The sequence below is a fragment of the Crocodylus siamensis genome, chromosome 4, assembly GCF_052110815.1.
Source record: "Crocodylus siamensis isolate JL-2025a chromosome 4, ASM5211081v1, whole genome shotgun sequence".
Taxonomy (NCBI): Eukaryota; Metazoa; Chordata; order Crocodylia; family Crocodylidae; genus Crocodylus; species Crocodylus siamensis.
The window spans coordinates 209,873,828-209,890,638 of NC_143398.1; the positions used below are offsets into that span (position 1 = coordinate 209,873,828).

Below are 16,811 nucleotides of genomic sequence, written 5' to 3' on the forward strand. Positions count from 1 at the left end.
TTACTTGAGTTAATCTACCCTGTTTCATTGCACATTGTATTGTGCACTGCCAATGTACCTTGAGAATACAGATGTGGAAGCAGACGTTAGAACAGTTGTGACAGAAATGAATAATGAACTGAAATGAAATAATGAATATTAGGGTTGGGGGAAGGATGAAGTCTGTCTAACAGACTCCAAACAAACAATAGGAAATGGGAATCTACTACAACTGGCCTCTCTCAGGTCCTCGATAGAAGTAACATTTGAAGCACTTCAAACAGTGAGCAGAAAGCAATATACCTTATGAAGCACCCTAAAAAAGAGACTGAGTGCACAAGAAAGTGCTGATTGGCTACCCATCCCACTTTGCCACAACTCTTGTGGGGAGGGGGGAACAGAGCTGTAGGACCCTGGCTTTGCATCTCGGCTGGAAAGTATGCTGCTTCATGCAACTGTGGCAATTCTGAAGAACTCCAATGTGGATGGGGGGCAGCAGATGTAACAGAGGGCTGTAAACCTCTCCATGGTTTAAATGGCTCTGAATATGCAAATGTATACATATACAAATAAGAGGATACTTAAACTTAGGTTGCTAAAATGAAAAGCATTAATGGCTGCAATCTGTCACTGAGTAAAGATGAAGCATTCCCCATTCTTCTCCTACTCCCTGTTTTCACCATGCTAGGACTTCTATTTTTCTTTTTCTGTCTGTCAAAGGAGACATAGAAAGAGATATCATAAAACTTAGTATTACCCAAGAAAATATATTTCATAGATAAAGCTTTAGATAGTCCAAGTGCTTCCCACAGATTGTTGTTTTATAAATGAAAAAAATTAGACACTCAGCATATAGATTATATATCAATTGATTATATTTTGTAGGTCCAAGATCAGCCAAAGTATGAGGATAACTTGTACATGTATCTTTACTTTGTCATCTTTATTATCTTTGGATCATTCTTTACCTTAAACCTTTTCATTGGTGTTATCATCGATAACTTCAACCAACAAAAAAAGAAGATAAGTATTTAAAATATTTTTACTGCTATAAAAGTAAACAAAAAGCTATCCACTCTGAGCCAATTTCCTTTCAAATCATTCCTTCCAAAAAATAAATGGCTCATGCATTGTGAAGATGTTGACACCATTTATTTCAAATACTTATTTCTAAAAAAAAAGAGAGAGAGAAATCGCCGTATGTACCTATTTTGTAACATAATTTGCTACTGTGGGTATGACTGTGATAATGTATTTTGTGAGTTAGGACTTGCAGGACTAAGTCCCATGATTTTTAATCCACACAAATTTATAGGAGATGGGAAGAATTTGTAATCCATATTTACTTTTTCTAACTTATGCCTTATGAGAGTTTTTTTAATAATAGTACAAAAGAGGAAAAGGAGAATTTTTATTTTTTTTGCTGCAACTACTTAACTTTCAAGTGGTTTTAAAACATTTTAATGAAAACAGGAGTCCCTAGGATTCCGAGAAACCTAAGTCTTCTAGTGAAGCTAAAAGTTTGAGCTCCGTCATAAATCATTGCATCTGCTGTGAAAATTGTATGGCCTAAACTGAAGCCCTTCTTATCAACCAGTCAGAAAAAACGAGCAATAAAAACCTTTCAGTTTTTCTTCCAGCAAAATATAAGGTAAAACTGAGTCATGAATCATAAAAATAGATGTTGTGATATGGATATCTTTAAACCCTCCATTTCTCTGCTCAGAACAAGTATAGACAAAAAAAAAAAAACATTTCAAAAGATTCAGTCAACAAATGCCATAACTTGGGCTTAAACTTCCAGTGTAGCCGCCACTGAGGGACTGACACTGAGTCTGGATATTTATTTATGCCCACAGTGAACTGTGAACGTGTGAGAATACTGAAAACTCCCACAAGTGAAGCCATTGGGCATTTGACCGACAGACTTTGTAAATACAAATAGAAACCAATGATAAAACACACACACACACACTAAAGGCTCCGCATTTTTTTACTTCATGTTTTCTTCTGACATGATTGCCCCTGGATATCTCCTCATTTCTCCTAAACCAATTTTATCCATTATGATCTCAATCCTGGGCTAGAACTGTGTTTTGTTTGGCAAAGCTGAGAAGTGGGGCAGAGAATTTTTCAAAGGTGGTTTTTTGTTTTGTTTTGTTTTTTAAACCATTCATTCTCAACCTGCCTAACCCTGGAGTCAACCAGGACTGGGCCTCTGCACAAGCTAGAGCAGTCTCAAGGATTCCCCAATTTGCAAATAGCTGGCTGCAACCTTAAGAGCCATTTATTTCAACAATCAGAGACTACAAAAACAAAGTGATGTCCCAAACACACTCCTTCCCTAGGATACACTTTCAGCATCCGGGACTGAGAAAGGTTGATGAAAAGTCAGTTACACCACTGTTATGCTTAATACTGTTCAAAACAAAATTCCAGCATATAAATACCTGAAAATCAAAATCTTAACTTATGACTCAAATATAAATGCAATAATATCCACAACTAAATGATATGGTGCATACTGTATGTAAAGGCTATAGCTAAAACATGGTTGTAACAATTTTTATCTCATTTCTTTACTTTGGAGGTCAAGACATATTTATGACAGAAGAGCAGAAGAAATATTACAATGCAATGAAGAAACTAGGGTCCAAAAAACCACAAAAACCTATACCTAGACCAGTGGTAAGAGTGATTCTGTCTTCACTCCGGTAGCATTTAATGCCTATGTTACACTGTAGTTGAGGCTGTTTTGCCAAGGAAGCCATTTTTCTTGTTTTTTTTCCCAGAGCTGGGAAATTTTCCTCACTTCTTGTTAGTTTAGCATGTAAGAGTAACTGGGGGCTTTTTTTAATTTTGGTTTAAAGTATGTACATTGGGCATACAAAGTATGAATTTCTTAGGCACCTGCATTAAATATCAGGATTTACCACCTAAGTCCCAGAACAGGCACTGGGAATTTTGGCTGTTTATTGGCTCTTGTTGTTTTGCAGCAATAGATGGTACTTTCTAACACTGACTTCTACCCCTCTGCTGATCCAGAAGCCCTCTGTAAGAAATGGGAATGCACCAATCCTGTCAGGTGGTTCCCAGAATACCAGCAAATAGGAAGGGCAATAGTGGCAAACTGGCATGCCTTAGACACAAAGATCCTAGTCAGTTTCAATTCTAAAGAAATGTAGTAAGAACATGACAGTGGATATGGGGAGATTCATTGTGCACCTCATAGTGTATAGTTTGTTGAACCCTTTTGGAAAGTTGGGAAGTGATACATATTGCAGAAAGTACCCAGTATAATGGATTAAAGCTATAACAAATTAACTAATACAATCAAATCAGCAACTACAGTCTGTTCAAGGCAGTTCCAGAAATATAGAATGTGTACAACCCTGGAGCAAAAAGTGGTGAAAATAGCTATGACAAATAATAAATTAGCTCCTTCTCGACTAAGTCACTGCCATTTCTTTTGATTTGACTAATCTTAATTTCCTACATTATTGCCATCACATTTTAACCAGGTGGCATTATACCTCTCCAACAAATGGTGACTCCTTTCTAGCACACCTCAGACAGCATGTAGTAGGAAAATGATGTTACCAGATGAGTTGCAAGTTGTTTCTGTTCTGCAAAGCCAATATGTGCTATAAAACTGCTATTCTTTAATTTGCAATTTATAAAGAAAAAAGGTATTTTCAGGGTACCAAAAGTATTTCTTACGTTTTGTTTTGTTTTTGGCAGAACAAATTCCAAGGCATGGTCTTTGATTTTGTAACAAAGCAAGTATTTGATATCAGCATCATGATTCTTATCTGCCTTAACATGGTTACAATGATGGTAGAAACAGATGATCAGAGTAAAGATATGGAAACTATTTTATCTCGGATTAACCTGGTGTTCATTATCCTTTTCACTGGAGAATGTGTCCTGAAACTGATCTCACTCCGTCATTATTACTTTACCATAGGCTGGAACATATTCGATTTTGTGGTTGTCATTCTTTCCATAGTAGGTAAGAGCAATTCATTTTCAATAAGATTTTAAATGAGGAGAAAGTGAACGTCTGTTTAAGGATTTTATAGTACCATACACACAGCCTTATTATTTGTGATATGGCTTATAAATTTATTCAGATAAGGCAATTCTATAGATTTTTATTTTTATAAATATACTATGCGTACAGTAAGATCATTTTTACCAAATTGTTATCATTTATTTAATTTTTAATGTCAGAATCTTATAAAGAAGGTGCTTGCTTCACATTATTATTACACCATAATTTATAAATAAATATATTCAGTGGCTCATATCAACTAATCATAAAGGTGCATTCTTTAGCAAAATGAAGAGTATGGAGGTTAAATAGAGCCTCCAAGAATATTTAGAGGTCTGTTATTTAAAAAGTAGTACATTTCCATATTGCAGTTTATAAGATTTCAAGCTTCTTCAAGGTATGGAACAGTTTTACTGAGTCTCTGAGACTGCTTTATCGCTTCCTACAATTTGCATGAGTTCACCTTACTTTTAACTGCTGATACTCTTTGATATAAAAGGATTGTACCAGGCTCAGGTATAAGAACTAATGAACTCCGTGAGACAAATGTATTGTTCCAGGCTTCCTTAGTAATAAGTGCAGAGTTTAGATTGCCAACCAGAAGTTAGCTTTTCTCTAAATATTCTTTTTTTCTTATGTTCACTTCAATTTTAATCCAGAGTGTCCTTTTTGTTTCAAAATGTCACAGAAGGAAAAAATGTTATCTATAGACATTCTGCAGCATAACCTTTTCATAATTACCGTATTAATTATGGTAGGAAGAACCAGCACCACACCTACAGGCTGGCGAACTCCCTTCTCATCAGCACAGAGGCAGAAAAGGATCTGGGAGTCATCATTGATGCCAAGATGAACATGGGCCAGCAGTGTGGGGATGCAGTCAGGAAGGCCAAACACACCTTGTCATGCATCCACAGATGCATCTTGAGCAGGTCCAAGGAGGTGATCCTCCCCCTCTATGCAGCACTGGTCAGGCCGCAGCTGGAGTACTGTGTCCAGTTCTGGGCGCCGCACTTCAAGAAGGATGTGGACAACATGGAGAGGGTTCAGAGGAGGGTCACTCACATGATCGGGGGGCAGCAGGGCAGGCCCTACGAGCAGAGGCTACGAGACCTGAACCTATTCAGCCTCCACAAGAGAAGGTTGAGGTGGGATCTAGTTGCCTGTTCCAAACTAGTCAGAGGGGACCAGCAGGCACTGGGGGAGTCCCTGTTCCCCCGAGCACTACCAGGAGTGACTAGAAATAATGGTCACAAGCTGGCAGAGGGTAAATTCAGATTAGACATCAGGAGGTGCTACTTCACTGTTAGGGCAGCTAGGATCTGGAACCAGCTTCCAAGAGAAGTGGTGCAGGCTCCTACCCTGGGGGTCTTTAAGACAAGGCTAGACAATCACCTTTCTGGGGTCGTTTGACCTCAGTACTCTTTCCTGCCATGGCAGGGGGTCAGACTTGATGATCTGCTCAGGTCCCTTCTGACCCTACTATGAAACTATTTCATAGATTTCATAGACATTAGGGCTGGAAGGGACCTCGGGAGATCATCGAGTCCAGCCCCCTGCCCAAAGGGCAGGAAGTCAGCTGGGGTCATAGGATCCCAGCAAGATAAGCATCCAATTTACTCTTGAAGGTGTTCAATGTAGGTGCTTGAACCACCTCCGCTGGCAGACTGTTCCAGACCTTGGGGGCTCAGACAGTAAAGAAATTCTTCCTTATGTCCAGCCTGAAATGGTCTTGCAGGAGTTTGTGACCGTTCGACCTCGTCATCCCTTGGGGCGCTCTGGTGAACAAAAGTTCCCCCAGATCCTGGTGGTCACCCCTGATAAACTTATAGGTGGCCATCAGATCATCCCTGAGCCTACTCTTTTCCAGGCTAAAGAGTCCCATGGCTCTCAGCCTGTCATCATAAGATCTGTTTTCCTGACCTCTGATCATGTGCATGACTCTCCTCTGGACTCTTTCAAGCTTCTCCACATCCTTTTTGAACTGTGGAGCCCAAAACACAAAATACAAGAAAAAGTTTTTCTCCTTTCAGCATGGGGTGGAATAGCCCCTTGCCTTGAAATCGCATACAAGGAAACCTCATTAAATACACTGTCTGTCATTAAACTACTGCCAAAAAGCAGCATGTATTCAGTAACGGCAGCCAACTGAAGTTGATTAAATGTAGCCAACTGTCACAGAGTACCTCACAAAAAACTGAAATTACTCCGCTTTATGAGCAGTCAGCCCCACTCTTGCCGCCCATGCCTCAATGTAAATTGATATATATATAATGCAGGAGGCTGCCCAGATCTTACTGTACCACCCACCCACCTGGTCTTTATGGGCCAATCTGTACCAACCACCCACCTTATGGGCCAATAACAAGGCTCCATACCTCCCCTACAATGTGTCCTATGCCTCACAGATGGCATTGTTACAGATAGTCCAATCTCTGATATAGCCCCTCACTGGGCCTTCAGACACCTCAGCCTCTCTCAGCCCCACACTGGGCCTTCAGACCCCTTGATCTCTCTCTCAGCCCCACTCAGGTTGCCAGACCCCTCAATCTCTCCTCAGGCCCCTCTCTGGACCCTCAGACCCTTCAGTCTCATGCAATCACACTCACTGGGCGGTCAGGCCCTTCAGTCTCCCACCTGGCCCCTCTCTCGGATGTCATCTCCTCTTTGGTCCCTCATCCTGGACCCAGTCAACTTCGGCCTCAGACCACTTTCTGAGCCACACTCTGCTTAGGCCTCAGGCCTCTAACTGGGCCTCTCTCCACTCAGGCCTCATTGATCTTCCTTGCCAGTGCTTTTCTATCAGGGTGTGCTCCTCTAGCTTTCCCACTCCACAGGGTAACCCACAAGGCAATGAGAGCTGAGGCTTTCTGGTGCCCCATCCTCACCTTTCCCTGGTGTGGCCTATGTGTGGCATTTCTTGGAGGCTGCCCCACCATAACAACCCACTCCAGCAGCATACAGTTTTAGGTCTTACCCAGGACCAGTCTTCAGGCCTACCTGATCTTACAACTTCCTCTCTGGGACCCTAAATGTCCTAGTCTTTTCTTGGGCTGCTAACTCCTGGGCCATCTGGCCCTAGCTCAACCTCATATCTAAAACCTCCATCTCTGGCTCCCAGCTCACTCTCAGATCCCTTTCCTAAATCCCTCCTCCTCAGATAGCCTAGCTCCAGTCATCATCATCCATGGCTGCCCGCTGCTTGACCCCTTCCTCTCATGGCTGTGGCCACCCAGGGACCTTTGCCCTCTCGTAGGCCCTGGCTCCACCACCAGGTCAGTCAAGACTCCAAGCTCCTGGTTCTGGCAGTTTCTTGTGATGGGCAATCTCACCCTTCATCTGTATCTGGGCTCTGGCCCCTGTTTGGACCAACAGAGGTCACTAGGTTTATTCCTCCAACAGCCAGCCCTCTCTTCTCTATTGGTCTGCCCTCATGAGTCCCTCCATAAATCACTCCCTCATGAGCCCCGTAGTCCTTCCTTTATGCAGCTCCTTTCTTCCTTGTGCTCCTCAAGGCCCCTCAGTGGGCTTCTATACTCTGTCACCCTCACTGAGGTTCACTCAGGCCCTTCCTAGATTCCCCACACATTAAACTACTCTCTCAGGGCCTACCTAGCCCTCGTATGCAAGCCCCTCACTCTGGGATGGTCCAGCCTCTCTCTCTAGGCCCCTTCTGCACACAGTCTTTCACTCTCTCTGGGCTGGCCTGTCTTTCCATGACCCCTCCCTCTCTTTCCTGTGGCCCCCCAGGGACCTTTGGCTTCTCCTAGGCCCTGGCCCCACCTTCCAGGCCAGTTGAGACTCCAGACTCCTGGGTCTCTCAGTCTCTGGTGGTGGGCTATTTAGCCCTTCAGCCTCTCCTAGGCCCTGGCCCCTGGCCCCTGTCTCCAGTCTGGACCAGTTGAGGTTCTCTGAGTCTCTCTAAAGGCCCTTGTGCACACTGCTCCTCTCTGTCTGGGCTGGGCTGCCTCTCAATAGGCCACTAGCACTCAACAGTCCCCTTCTCAAGGCTCCTCTGGTCTCTCAACAGGCTCAGGCACTCATCCCCCTTCTCAGGCCTCTGAAAGCCACCCTGGGTCCCCAGGAACCTCCTCCGTCCCCTTAGTTGCTACCCAAACCCCCAGAATGTCATTCTCCTTCCTGGAATTCAGGAGCTGCGACCTTCCTTTTGGGTGATGTTCCCCCACCAGCTCCCAAGATGTTACTGCCTGCCCTGCTCTTGGTGTCTGGGCCTATACTTTGTCTAAGCCCAGCTCTCCTCCAATCAGGCATTTCCCATGCAGTCAGATGACCCCCTTGATCTGGATTAGCTGCACCTGCAAGCCCCTGGGTCAACTGACTCTCTAATTAGGCCTGACCACCCCCCCCCCAGTGGCTCCGCAGATGGCCTGACCTCTTAAAGTGGCAGGCACAGTAAGTGCACTGCCCAACCAACACTGAACTTAACTATAAAACACATGGCCCATATTGGACAAACATGCTGATTGGACCCTACCACAAGGATAGGTTAGTGAACCCAACTGAATAAGATATATGGTAGCGCCCACTGAGCACAGTCCCCCTCAGCACTGACTCTTTTTCAAGTCATGGCTAGCCACTATACTGAATACATTTTGACTTCCTCTTCACCCCCACAGCTGAGTTCTGCTTTTAATGTCTGGCAAACGTCAGCTTCATACAGTTCACCCAGAATGCCTCTGCCTCCTCCTCTCTCAGTTTGTTTCATATGATTAGTGTGGCCTCACATTCCATGAGGTACAGCCAAACCAGGTTGCCCTGCACCTCATCTACATATACATTTTTGGAGGGTCTCAGGCTTCATGACAAGAACACTTCTAGTCATGAGTAGGGGACTAATTAGCATATGGATCCTTGTGTAGGGGGAGGGGGAATCTAGAGTACACAAACATACTGAGCAACACTGAGCTGTGAGGTCACCATGGCTTTAAAAGCTGCTGACTCTGCTGGGGTCCAGGCCAATGACCTATATGGTAAATCATGAGCCTTTTTGGCTTTGGGTTAATACCATGGATAGTCTGGCACAAAAGTGTATGTACAGAAGTGTTTCTAAAAAGTGCATTTCTGGAGGACCTGTCTTAAAATTTGCAGCAATTAAAAAAAAAAAGAAGAAGATACAATAGATCAAATCTGCATGAACTAAGTGTGTGGGTACATGTAATAATGTATCTAGATGTGAATTAATACAGGTATGTTTATTTCAGATTTGCCCCTCACTTCCATGTGCTCAGGGAGAACAGGGTCTTACAGCGTGGAAGAGAGAAAGGGACTGCAGGGGGGCAGAAGCTGACAGGGACAGAGAGCAAAAAGGCTACCTGACCCTCCAAATTTATTTTCCCTGCTGTAGCAGTGAGAGAGGGACAAATTAAAGGCAAACCTCTAATAATTAGATTCAATACCTGGAAAATTATAACAAATTTATATATTTTCCATATATAGAATCTAATTATTTGGGCATTGTCTTGTATTAAAGTAAGTGTGGTAATAAAATAGCCAGTTTATATCTGTATATATGTTATCTTCCTTCCAGAAAGACTGATGTCAGCTTTTAGCTTTTAAAGTAAAGAAACAAGCATTTCATATTCTGATTGTTTCTGAGAGAACAACAAACAAATATTTCCACCAATGATACATTAATAAATTTAAAGCTGTTCTTGAATTAAATGTGTATTTGTTTTTATAGGTATGTTTCTAGCTGAGATGATCGGAAAATATTTTGTGTCCCCCACCTTGTTAAGAGTCATCTGACTTGCCAGAATTGGTCAAATCCTGTGACTAATAAAGACAGATAAAGGGATTTGAACTTTGCTCTTTGCAAAAAGCTAATTTTCTGTATAAATTTATATATTTCATAGAAGTAGTTTGATTTGATTACATTGTAATCTGTCACCAACAACTATAAACAGGGCTTTTCCTTCCAATTAATCTATATTATTTTATTATAACTAAAACAGAACAATATTCCTCAGACCTCAATATCTATGATATTGAGATAATACAAATAGGCTGGCCAAGTGCATTTTATAATACTCCTATTTGGGAGTATTCTGTGCTAGGAAAAACACACACACACACACACACATACGCACATGCTAAAATATCGGGTGATTGCACCCAAAAACTTGCTAAGAGCTTTTTTCCAACTACTCAGTTGTTCTAATAAAAGTTATCACATCTACTCAAAGAACCTTGCCAGCTAAAATATATGCATTTCTTTGGCTCAGTTTGCATGGTCTTGCAGAGTGCTGTAAAACTTTTAGGGTTTTTTTTTTTTTGCTGATTTTCATACTGTGAATGTTTTGTTCAATTAACTGAATGGTGACAATACAAACTACTGCAATTTTGTTATAGTTTGCTATAGTATACTACAAGTGTGCTATATTCCTCTATGGTCAGCCTGAATATGCTAGTATAAATATCCAGTAGCTGTTTTTAAATTAATGGCCTATTTGACTAACTTAATTTATTTTTTAACAGGAATGTTTCTAGCTGAATTGATCGAAAAATATTTTGTGTCCCCCACCTTGTTCAGAGTCATCCGACTCGCCAGAATTGGTCGAATCCTGCGACTCATTAAGGGAGCTAAAGGGATTCGCACTTTGCTCTTTGCTTTGATGATGTCTCTTCCTGCTTTGTTTAACATTGGCCTCCTGCTCTTCCTGGTCATGTTTATTTACGCAATATTTGGGATGTCCAACTTTGCCTATGTTAAGAGGGAAGTTGGGATTGATGACATGTTCAACTTTGAAACTTTTGGCAACAGCATGATCTGCCTATTTCAAATTACCACATCCGCTGGTTGGGATGGCTTGTTAGCACCAATTCTTAACAGTGGGGAACCAGACTGTGACCCACATAAAGATCACCCTGGAAGCTCTGTTAAAGGAGACTGTGGTAACCCTTCAGTTGGGATTTTCTTTTTTGTCAGTTACATTATCATATCATTTCTAGTTGTAGTAAACATGTATATTGCTGTGATTTTGGAGAACTTCAGTGTTGCAACTGAAGAAAGTGCTGAGCCCTTGAGTGAGGATGACTTTGAGATGTTCTATGAGGTTTGGGAAAAGTTTGACCCAGATGCAACCCAGTTCATAGAATATAGTAAACTGTCTGATTTTGCAGCTTCACTGGATCCTCCTCTTCTTATAGCAAAGCCCAACAAAGTCCAGCTTATTGCAATGGATCTGCCCATGGTAAGTGGTGACAGAATTCACTGCCTGGACATCTTGTTTGCTTTTACAAAGCGTGTTTTGGGTGAAAGTGGGGAGATGGATGCACTTCGAATACAAATGGAAGATCGGTTTATGGCAGCCAATCCTTCTAAAGTCTCCTATGAACCAATTACAACCACATTAAAAAGAAAGCAAGAGGAGGTTTCTGCTACTGTTATTCAGCGTGCTTACAGACGGCACCTTTTAAGGCAAAAAGTTAAAAAAGTTTCTAGTCTAATTAACAAAGATAAAAACAAAGGAGATGGACTACCTATCAAGGATATGATTATTGATAAACTAAATGAGAATTCTACTCCAGAAAAAACAGATGAGAGCTCCTCAACCACCTCACCGCCCTCTTATGACAGTGTAACAAAGCCAGAAAAAGAGAAATATGAAAAAGACAAAGCAGTAAAAGACTACAAAGGCAAAGACATCAGGGAAAGTAAAAAGTAAAACACTAAGAATTCTGTTTGTAGGTCACCTTGTTTACAGCCTTTGAAAGTAATGTATCTGTGTCAACAGGACTCCTGTAGGAGGTTTATGCCAAACTGACTGTTTTTACATATATATATGTATATACACATTATATATATACTTATGGTCAGTGCCTATAACAAGACAGTGACCCATCGTCATCAACCTGTAAGTCTAAAACAGGGTAACATACTTGATAGGTGGTTACTGTTTTCATCACAGCTGACACTGCTGAAGAAGACAGACACAATGGTTCTTTACATCATAGGAGCCCTGAAAGGTGTGCAAAGCTACATTTTTTGCGTGTTTGACATACTGAAAAACACCTAGTATGGTAACTCTATTCACTGTTTGTACTTCAACTGCCACATTTGCCATATTTTTACAAAAACAGTGTTAGTGAATTTTTGATTTTTTTAATCCACAGGTTGTTTAATATTATATGTGACTATTTTTGTAAATGGGTTTTATGTTGGGGAGGGGGTATGAGGGCCAGGTGTTTTACTCTCCAATTCTCTATAATGTACAGACAAAGTGATTTGCATGGAGGCATGCTGCACTTGTAGATTGTGCCTGGAAAAAAAACCATGACACGATGCAAAGCAACAAGGGTTTTAACTACTTCCATCTTTCTGGGTGGCTTTAAAATTTGAAGTCCTTAACGATTTGTGTTGTCACATTCAAACTAATCTTTATGTGCCTGCAAAGTATCTTGTAATTTACAAGAATTTACACGAGTTATGTTTATGCAAATCATGAAATATAAGCAAGCGCAAACTTCATCCCAATTTCTAGTCACCTAGTCTTTGTTTTTATCAAATGTTGTTCAGAAAAAAAACCACTGTATTGTATTTGTCTTGGGAAAGTAATTTAATCAAATAAGTAATTTTTTTAAAGGTTTATATTTTATTGAAATTGTTTATCCCCTTTTTACTCTCAGTAAGCTTGACAACTAATGAAATAACAAAATCCCCCCTATTGTGTAAATACTTATTTTACACTTTTGTACATATTTGAATATATACATAACTGGCTGTGCCACAGCATATTGCATCAAATATGTACCAAAGTATGTGTAGATTCTAAGCTCTCAACCGGTAAGTTCTTATATTCTGTATCATTATAGATAGTTTGGAGAGTACCACTGATGCATGTCAATAGTTTTGCTGCTGTATCTTGCTCCTTCCACTGTCCAGAGTCTCTGCTATAGGAAGCCATGTCAGTGATAAAGTGAATCAAATTGTTTGACAAGACCTCATTCCTTCATATCATTAAGCAATAGTTTGAAGTTATTTATGAGCTTCTTTAGTTTTGCATTTTAAATTTTAAGTGGCTATTATATGGTATAGAATCAAAATGTATGGGGCATACTGCAAATTGCTTAACCTGTTGAAATGTGGTTAGCATATATAAATAATGTAAAAAAAATCATATTATTGGCAGCATTTTGTATATAAGGTAACTGTCATCAGGCTCACTTCTCTGTTTAAGTTACTTCCCATATCACTCTGTTTACTTTCTGTCCATGATAATATTCGGTTGAGATCTTCACAATATAAGAAATAAAGAAAATAAGTACTAATAGGCTATTTTGTTTTAATATTATATTTGCAGATATTTAATTTGTAAAGTGTGTAAAACTGGAACACCAGTTTATTAGTTACCATACAATCATATCTGGTGTTAGGGATAGTGGAGAAACTGTTAGGGGGACAACTGAATTTCTAGCACTACTTGCATCAGAAGTTTCACGATAGTCTTACTGGGCATTTATACATCTGCTGAGGGGCAGGGGGGAGGTGGGGGAGTGCTTTAATTAGAGCAACTTTGAGAGCCATTGTAATTAAAGAGCCCAGAACATCTCATACATCCGTGTCTCCGTGCTTCAAAATGGCAGTGGGGCTACTTTATCTGAAGCTTGTTGAACCACATTACCATGCTCCAGAAGACTTGAATGATCAAGTCTGCTTAGATGGGCAGTAATTACAGAGCATCGGAGCAGCCTTGATGCTCATGTACAGATACCCATTTTTCACAGAAACCTTGTTATTTCTCAGTATTTGTTCATATAGGCTATTCTTATTCTTTTTAATTCATACTGCACTCAAGCATATGATGGAATCGCCAATATTTTCCTGAGAAAAAATGGTACACTTGTAAATCAAACTCATCACCACATTTTGTGTATCATTCACAAGCTAAAGATAAATGTAGACTCTTCCTTACTAATGCTTTTAACTTGTAATGTGTTGATGGAGTGCATGCAGGAAATTGCTACTACCATAAAAAACGTAAACTACATTATAATTGAGCCAAAAGAATAAACATTTGTTTTTTATTGTATTTATTTCCTTTGATTCTCTGCCTTTATTGCTTAAGGAATCATAAAGTGATTAACTGCTTTTGATCAGGAATGTGTTCTTGATATTCAAAGTTAAATGCCTTAATCTCTATACATTAAAAGTATCATCTGCATATATAGGGAAAAAATAACAGACAACAATATATTAAAAAGTTTAGAACCTTTTACTAATGTGTGACACAGCTTGCAACCTAGCTGATGTCATAAGCCCACACTCACCTCTAGCCGTTCCAGCAAGGGTGAGCAGAGGCTCCAATGAGAAAGAGCACCCCTCCACTGCAGGCTGGAGGCTATTGGTGTGCCATTAGGAAAACACAGACGGGTTCAAACAACTGGAGACTAGCACACCCTTAATAAAATGCAGCCCAGGTCAGACCCATATGGCCCTTTTCAGTCTGGATCCAACCCAAGGGCCATAGGTTGCTGACCCCTGACAATGAAAGACCCAATATAAATGTTAGGCTAAACAGTTACATTTTATAAAGGAATAAGTATCCAAACACTAGGGTTTATAACAAAGAACTATTAGTCCACCTTGACTGTAGATATTGTTTCCACCTCACTCTACTGAATAGTTGGATGGGTCCCTAATATTCTGATTCTAATATTTCTCCTTAGTATAAACATGCCATATATCTATACAATAATTTATGCATTGATATGCCTTGATTCTGTCCATAAAACCAAAAACAATTTCTGGAAAAAGCTTAAAAATATAAACCATCTTCTCTATAATAACAACCCACTACTGAGGAGTCCCATGATTGTAGCTTAGAAGACCCGATCTTTTATTGTCTGATTTTAAGAACTAAAATTGTAAGATTCCCGAAATGAAGCTAGTGCTTATGATAGAAATCAATGCCCTGCCTATGCCTGCAAGATCTTATAAACAAGGGAGTAGATCAAAATGATCAACTACATGAAAAACTGGTCAGATTGATAAATAAAATCACAATAATATTGGGCTCTTATATAATGTCTTTGATATTATTCTGTGTACCTTGTCAGTGTCAGGAACTAGTGTCCTATCAATTTTTGATTTCCTTCTGATTTGAAATTTAGCACTGGCAGAGGCAGAACATTAGATTTGCTATTTGGTTGATATTAGCAAGTGGTAGGAAGTCAGCAGACTTGCAAGATGACTTGCTACCACTTACTAAAGTCAGCTAAATAGCAGACGTACTATATTTTGATATCTGAAGACTACTCAGGGAAGCCTGTGCTATGATGGTTTATTAGAACAGTTATCTAGTGAAAGTTACCTACAAAAAAGTTAAAGTTTGTCAACATAATGAGAAACACCAACGGTTGACTGCTGGAAAGGAACACTATATAAAAAACAAATCACAGAACAGCATAATACCCTAGGGATACAGTTGTGAGTGGAGAGTAATATTACTAATTTCATGTACTATCTAGATCCCATTTTAGAAGGGAACTTCAAACTTACCTGCTGAGGTATCAAATACTAATGAAAGATGGTATAAAGAATAATTCATGAACCTATCATGTAAGTTTTGGCGAGACACTGGAACACATCTAGACATATCCTGAAAGGCAGTTAATACTAATCAATTATCTAAACAGAGTAAAATTAGACTCCTTCTTTCCTTTTGCAGCAGCTGCCCTCACCATGTGGGGTGGGAGAAAAAGGGGAGGACTTCAAGATATGAAATGTTTAGCTTAGAGACAAGAAATTACAAAACGGGAGAAAATTACAAAATACATCTCAAAAACCGCAAATGGGAAAAATTGATAGAAATGCAGATGTACCCATTTTTGAAGTAAGGAAGATCCTGAAACTGACAGATAGAACTGTCCTAAACAAATCTAAACAACAATATTTTGAACCAACAGACTTGTTGCCCAACTACAGACCAAGAACGGCATGGTTTGGACCGTTCGATATCTTTGAAATAATAAAATAAAGCAATGTTACAAGGGTGTAGGTTGTAGCCATGTTGGTCTAAGGACATAGGCAGACAAGGTTCTTTGGGTTTATCTGATATCTTTTATTAAACCAACTTAAATAGTTGGAAAAAAATATAATATAAAAAAAAACAAGTAATTCATTTTCAATTATCTGTAAGTTTGAGCGCAGACCATCATGTCAGCACAGAAAGGGTATGACACTGTAACCTCTACCACTACTGAGGGAACACAATGGCTTAATTGTAATAGGCATTCATTCTTGTACAAATCGCTGAAATTTGGCCCTTATTAGATCAAGCATTTTTTGAAACCATATAGTAGCATTTGATAGGCAAAGCAGGTACCAAGATTTAATGGGAATTCCTGCTCTAAAACCTAGAATGAAATTAATGCTTAAATCCTACTGTTTCAAATTTAGGAGACAGTTAAACTGTACAACAAAATTGACTTTTAAGACTTTTGCCAAAAATAGATTATGTAGTTTAAGCATAACTTCAAACTTATGGCTGGAATTGAGAATTGTCTCATTAAGAGTTTGGACCTTAAGATCAGTAATGAGTTGCATATAACAAACAAAGAAAAAGGCAAAACAATAGAGCATTAAGCATTTGAGGGAAGGCACCCTTAATATGAACAGTGATGTTTGAAATCTTTTTATAAAACTGTTTCAGATCTTTTTCTGAACTCTTACACAGAAACAGTAACATATAAAAATAAAATTTGATAAAAGATTAGTGCATGATGAAGCCCCATATTCGCATTAAAATCCAAGCCCAAA

At 39.7% G+C, this 16,811-nt stretch overlaps 1 protein-coding gene across 2 annotated transcripts in view; it reads left to right on the forward strand.

Moving 5' to 3' along the window:
- Window positions 1-14,086, forward strand: part of LOC149867529 (sodium channel protein type 2 subunit alpha-like) — a 133,180-nt gene extending 119,094 nt beyond the window's left edge. For both annotated transcript variants that reach the window (XM_090045593.1, XM_090045592.1), the window contains 4 exons: window positions 865-1,002; window positions 2,563-2,667; window positions 3,721-3,991; window positions 10,529-14,086. In XM_090045593.1, the coding sequence (XP_089901719.1) occupies window positions 865-1,002; window positions 2,563-2,667; window positions 3,721-3,991; window positions 10,529-11,718 (1,704 nt within the window). In that variant the 3' untranslated portion in view covers window positions 11,719-14,086. The remainder of the gene's footprint in view (window positions 1-864; window positions 1,003-2,562; window positions 2,668-3,720; window positions 3,992-10,528) is intronic.
- The last annotated feature ends 2,725 nt before the right edge of the window (window positions 14,087-16,811 follow it).